This window comes from Henckelia pumila, chromosome 4 (genome assembly GCF_033568475.1).
Source record: "Henckelia pumila isolate YLH828 chromosome 4, ASM3356847v2, whole genome shotgun sequence".
NCBI classification, from domain to species: Eukaryota; Viridiplantae; Streptophyta; class Magnoliopsida; order Lamiales; family Gesneriaceae; genus Henckelia; species Henckelia pumila.
Genome location: NC_133123.1, coordinates 79,963,391 through 79,970,288, shown reverse-complemented (window position 1 = coordinate 79,970,288; position 6,898 = coordinate 79,963,391). Strand labels below are relative to the sequence as shown.

General features: G+C 33.0%; 1 protein-coding gene across 1 annotated transcript; it reads left to right on the top strand.

The window, feature by feature from the left end:
• The first annotated feature begins 2,060 nt into the window (after positions 1 to 2,060).
• Positions 2,061 to 2,794, top strand: LOC140861322 (protein BIG GRAIN 1-like A). The gene has a single exon (XM_073264331.1). The coding sequence runs from the start codon at positions 2,114 to 2,116 to the stop codon at positions 2,792 to 2,794; it is 681 nt and encodes a 226-aa protein (XP_073120432.1). The 5' UTR covers positions 2,061 to 2,113.
• The last annotated feature ends 4,104 nt before the right edge of the window (positions 2,795 to 6,898 follow it).

Genomic DNA, 6,898 nt, shown 5'->3' with positions numbered 1-6,898 from the left:
TTCTGTTTAGTAGGTGATCCGGGTAAGGGTCACTACAGTCTGAGTCAGCTGAAGTCGCAGGTGTTGTGGTAGGTGCTGCCAACACCTCCTCTGCCACTGCTGTTTTTGTACCCCCCCCCCCCCTCTGCTGCTCAAGATGTTGATCATACATTCATACAAGCTCAATTGGTGCATGCTGAGCAAAAGATTGCACAAGCAAAGGCTGACCTAGCCTATTATGAAGGGTTAAAGGCTCACTATGAATCACTACTAAGCGGAGCTGGCCCTTCTGAACAAAAAGAGGGAGAAGAAAGTGAAGCAGAAGAAACGGAATCTGAGAGAAATCAATTTTAATCTTAGTTTTAGTTTCTTTTTGGTTTTGCTAGTTTAGTTTGATTTTTTTTGTTTATTTGTTTAGTATTGTTTTTGTTCTCTGATCCTAATCAAAACTGTCTTTTTGTGGTGTTAACTCTAATATGATTTCTTGTTTGTGTTTCTCCTTGTTCTTATGGTTTCTGATTTAAGGTGTCATAGCTAGATGTTGCCAACATCTCGCGACAACACTTCTGGATATACTTAGGGGAAGAATCTATTCAGGGGAGTTTTGATTAAGGGGGAGTTTAGTTGATTTGTTTGTAAATTAAATGTGTTTTGTCCAGAAAGACAAAAAGGGGGAGATTGAAAGGAATATTTTATTCCTTAAAATCATCCTATTTTAAAAAGAATTTACTTAATATCTTTTTCTTTTCTTGGGCATGAAGTAATCTTTATTTATGTGATTTATTTCCTATTTACGATATTGATAAGCTGATTAGAATATTTATCATATGATATCTGATATTTATCTTTCTTTATTTGTGTAGATTTGATATGATCAAATAAAAAGGAATCCTACGCCTACAAGGAAACATATTGAAGAAGGATTCTTGGTCTATTTATTTGAGATAGGCGTATACAAGGAAAAGAGATTGATAGAGAGAAAAATACGTGAGAACCTAATTACGTATATTGTGAAAAAGCTGAAGACCTCTCTGAAGCTTAGTTGAAGCTGTGCCAACTTGAAGCCGTGTAGAACACTTGAAGATTGGAGAACAAGAAGTGTGCTGCTCGTCCGATTTTGGCTTCAACATTGTTTTTCTCCTTACTGTGTTTTCGTTATTCTATTTCATATAGAATGCTTTTAGGAGAACGTTTATTATTTATTTTCTTACTTGGTTTGAGAAATTGAATTTTACAATAATCACTAGTGTTAGGGTTTGTAAAACTCTGTGGAAGTTTTCTAGTGAAGTTTTGCCCTGAGGCGCTGCAAATCAATTGAGTCTGTTTATTGGTTGCTTGTTTATTTTAGTTACGCTTTCATTATATTTCGCTGCAAATTACTCAAGGTGTTATTGTAGGTGTTGTCAACACCTTGTGACAACATCTCAAACTGTTTATGTGCAACCCCTATTCCCTTACAGTACCCATGCTACGGGGCTCATGCCTTGGTCTGGCCAGTGAAAACTGATCTTGGCAAGGGAAGACTCTTCGGGCAAGGGAAGAGCTCCTGGCAGGGGAAGGGCTCTCTCGGAAGGGAAGAGCTCTCTTGGCAAGGAAATACTCTTCTTTATAAGGGTTCTCTTTTCTTATTTTTGTCGGGGCGCCATTTCTTCCCGTGTACTTCTTCTCGGGATTAGGATCCCGGGCTCATTCTCCCTGATCTTCTCTCACCTACCAATCTGGGAATCTCTCCGCACCCGAGCTTTTGACAACCACTCGGATTTGGCGATAATTCGGGATATTTCACCGGGGTATCACTATATATATATATATATATATATATATATATATATATATATATATATATATACATATAGAAATTTTCAGCCGCCCAACTAATGATGTCCGGCCCAACTCGTCCCCGGCCACTAAAACCCGGTACCGTGTTTTAGTGATGCGAAAAATAAAATAAAAAAAAAACAACTAAAACCCGGTACCGAGTTTTAGTGGTCGGAGACGAGGTAAGTGGAAATGGTTGAGCAGCTGAAAACTTTTATATATGTATATAATTAAGTTGAGAAGGTTTAGATAGCGCTGAGGCTATATATATATAGCCTATTCCATTCGATCCAATATTTTGATTAAGAAAAATAAAATGTTCAAGAGTGATTGGGAAGAGAAGAAATATTCAAGGCATTCCAAGAACAAGCCATCTTTCTCCTCCACCCTTCTCGACCAAATCTACCGATCCATTGATGATCATGATGATGATGATCACCACAAATTCAAGACTAGTAGTAAAAGTAAAACAACAATCAGCTGGCCAGAAGATAATTTCTTCTTCAAGTACTCCCAAACAATTAAACCAGTTCGAACGTCGTCGTCGTCTGCCCCTGCAGCATCAGCTAAATGCCGTGAAGATGATCATGATATGATCAAGTTCAAATCCAAGATTTTGAAGAAAGTGAAGCAGCCAATTTCTCCGGGAGGCCGTCTCACCACCTTTCTCAACTCTCTTTTCCACAAGAAGCAGCTGCAGCCAAAAAATAATAATATTGGGAATCACTCTGATCGTGCCCATAAATATTGTATATGTTCCGCAACAAACAATATTCATATTAATGCTTTGATGCCGGGATCATTAATTCACATGAGTCGTCAAAGAAAATCTACACAAAAGCATCATCGTGAAGAAGATGAAGATGAAGATCTCAGCGACTCCAGTTCCGACTTATTCGAGCTCGATGTGTTTGCAAATGACCAACTCCCCGTCTATGAGACTACTCGTTCAAAACGTACTGATCATGCTACTGTCCCTCGTTTCAATATTCCATAAATCTCTCCATCATTAATGTTATGTGGTTTCATTTCATTTGTTACTTCAAACTTTGTCAATAACATTCAATAGTCTCTTTGGATTTTTATGATCAAGGACAAAGCAATATTTTAAGTTGCAAAAGAAGCGGACAGATTAATTTGATTTGATCCCAAGGTATCAAATGAAGCTACTTAGGCTTATTTTCGAAATTAAATATTTTATTCTTGTGTGATCCTCTGTTTTGTGCTATATATAATTAATTATTATTCTTTACTTTTTCCTCTTTTGAGAATTAATAATTAATAATAATGAAATTGTTATATCATATATATTTATTTCAGTTAACTAATGTATACAAGATTCTTTCAAAAGGCAACAGAAAAAGGAAAAAGTACGGAGAATTAATTTTGACGATTCAAGATTGAAATGGGAAGCAAAAATTGAGATGCTAATAATAAAGGAAAAGCAAATGTTTCCGATGGGGAACAGGGAAAGCGAAGATATTTTGGTGTCTTTTTCTTGCTTTTGATGAAGATGGGAGAATTTTTCTTCTTTCAAAAATTTGTTTTAGATCTGGAAAAATAAAAAAAAAAAATCCCCGTAACTCCAAGAAAAGTGGCACCTGTTTGCCTGTTTAGTAGTCTTTGTCTCGTTTTGTGGGATTTTGTGTTCAAACAAGTCCACATGTTCACACCACCCTTTTCTCAGGGGAGAAAAATAAAAAAATAATAATAATAAAGGAATAAACTGAATGGCCATCGCCATTGTCCAAAGTTAAAACATTTGGAGATGAAAAACCAGCTAAACAACTAAATAAATTTCTAAGCGCAGCAAAAAAACAAATATGATAAATGCAGTGACCAATTATAATTATTATATTCTATATGTCCTAATTATATAGTTCACGTTTTTTTTATTTGTCTCAAATATATAGTCATATATTATATTTAAAGTCAAGAAAAAGCAAGAATAGAAATCTTTTTACGAAAAGAATGTGATGTACATTATCAATTAATTGGGACCATTATTTTGAATTACATGAATCTTGATATATTCATTGTAACTCCATATTATCTAAATTTGCTTCAATATTAAATCAATTTCGTCAATCGCTTAACAGTTAACAAACAAGTCAAATTAACATATCACGTTAATAAACAAACTCGCTTATTTGACAATTCTACTGCACTCATAGTTTTTTTTTTTCTCAATAATATTTTCTCCGTTTTGATTATATATAGATTTCTTTTTTTATTTGGCTGACACAAATACGTAGCCCAGTTTTTACAATTACTTGTATTTTTCTTGATTTTATTAATATAATTTTATTAATTAAATCTTGAAAAATGTGTTGATATTTTTATAAAAAATAAAATATAATTTTTTTATATAAATTATTTTTTTCCATTATTTTCTTAAATATTTATGAAAAAAAACAAATATATTGATATCCTCGTAAGTGCTCGGGTCAAGACCCGGGATTGAGATGGGTCAAAAAAGATGACCCGAAGACCAAGGTGGAGAAATGTTAAATCAGATGTATTATTTCTTATCTAGATACTCACATATCTAGCAAGATAAGTAAACAATCTTTGATAAAGATAAAATTTTGAATTCAGAAAAAAAACAAATCTTCTTAGTTTTTCAATTTGGGTGGTTTCATTCATTCTTAACACAACAAGAATATACACAATCTCATACACATGCAATATATTGCACACTTTGTTGCATATTGTCCTATATATATTGACTCAGACATGGAGAGGTTACGTCGAAAAACTTTGTCGACGCCCATTCACGAACTGTTTATTGTGTGTACGAGACCGGCTTAGTTACGAAACCACGATAAAAAAAAAGATCTAATTTGAAAAGGTTGTCACGTCTACCTCAACTTTTTTCTAGTGTTAACATGTATTCTTATTTAGGAGCACCGGAGTAGTAATAATTTGTGAAGAATGAATCTCGTTGTATTAGTTCTGAGTCGAATGGTGGGAATTAATCGATTGTGCCCACTTAACATAAAGAAGCGAGCCACCTTAATTAATGATTAATTAATAATGTATAGTAGAGCAGAACTTCTCTTTTCAAGAAACTCATTAGACAAAAGGACCCACTTTATAATTACTCCCAAATTAATACTAATATAATTACACCCCAACAACCACTCATTATATTAATTCATGAGTCGTGCTACTAAATTTTGTTTCATAAAAAATATTTACATTTTGTTTAATAAAAAATATTTAAAATTTGTTGATTCTTAAACTACATTAATGTAGGCTTCGTGGAATCACACAATAGGGCAAAAGCTTAAAGATACGTAGTGGTTAAGTGGTGCATGTGCAAGTAATAATGCATCACACCAATGTATATAAATGCCATTCAAGTGTATTTGTACTTTTAACCACAACCAATTGAAATCTCTTTAATATATACTAAATCTTAAAGGGGCATATACATGTATGATCAGTATGTATGTATGTATGTATGTATGTATGTATGTATGTATGGTTGGGGCAGAAAAGTATGCAAACCATTGATGCGGTATACAAATTAAACACACACAGAAATGAATAATAGGCATGCATGTAAAATCCATTAGAAAAACATATAAGATATTGCAAGAGAATTCGAAGTGCAAATAATTAAATCAAGCGCTTCATGAACTAATCGCAACTTGTTTTTCTTGGATGTGATTCTTTATTTCGTCAAAAGTGTTGTATCTCACGATCACTTGTTGAACGTTTAGATGAAATTTATTGAACTTTCATATTCAAATAGCTATATGATCATGAATAATGTTAGAGGTACAACGATATTTACAAAAATTATATCGTAAATTTTTGTTATTATATTGTTATATTTTGACATTATATATATCGTGAAATTTTGTATTCAATGTATTATGAGATTTGATAAATAAAATTTTTGTATTGATTTTTTTATGGTGTATATTTGTTGTACAAATTTGGTTGTATTACTCATATAATATTAGGTATACATGTATATCATCTCATAAAAACAAAAATTGGAAACCCCATATATATATATATATATATATATATTAATTTTGATCACCTGCACCCTAGGGTGCAGGGTATTTCGTGAGCGACCACTAAAACCCGGTACCAGATTTTAGTGTAAAAAAAACACTAAAACCCGGTTCCGAGTTTTAGTGGTCGCACACGAAAAATCCTGCATCCTAGAGTGCAGGTGATCATTACTGATATATATATATATTAAAACCAAGTAAAAAAATCATAAAACTTAATTGTTTAATCATAAAAAGAATAAACAGTTCATTATTAATGTGGATTTCTCAAAGTTATACAATTGAAAAAATCATAAAACTTAATTAATTAATTCGTTTAATCATAAAAAGAATAAACAGTCCATTATTAATGTGGATTTCTCAAAGTTATATATATATATATATATATATATATTATATAATAGATGTGTGTTTAATTGTGTACTACGTGGGGAGCATGCCTAGGGATAGGTAGACATGAATCTTTTTAGCTATATCGAATTATTGGTTTTAATGCGGTGCATTTGAAGCAAATAAAATACGACCATTAATGTACCATACATATATATATATGTATGTATACATATATGTATATATTATATTTTTCAGTTAGGAGAGGGGGCTTAATTTGTATTCATTATCATCTTAATATGAGATTGGCCGATGCTATTCATGAGGTAGTTAATATGGGATTGGTCCATGCTATCCATGGGGTATTATCTCATGGATAACGTGGAAGCATTTTATTGGCCAATCATGTGACCTCACATCAAATTATGTGGGGACCTGAGCCCGAGCCTGAGCCTCGACATATACTTAACGAGCCGAGCCCAAGCTTAATACTGCTCGGCTCGTTTACATCTCTATGTGGGATCCACGTGATTTAAGCCAATAAAAACCTCACGCTGTAGTGAGCATCGAATTTTCCTTAATATGAGATAGCACAATGACGTATTATAAGAATCCATATAATCGAATTTATTTACTAAAACAAAGAATTTTTGTATTTAGAGGTATCAAAACAGGCTAGTGGGGCAGGTCGGCTGTAATGACCCTTATCCGGATCACCTACTAAACACAACTTAGACATG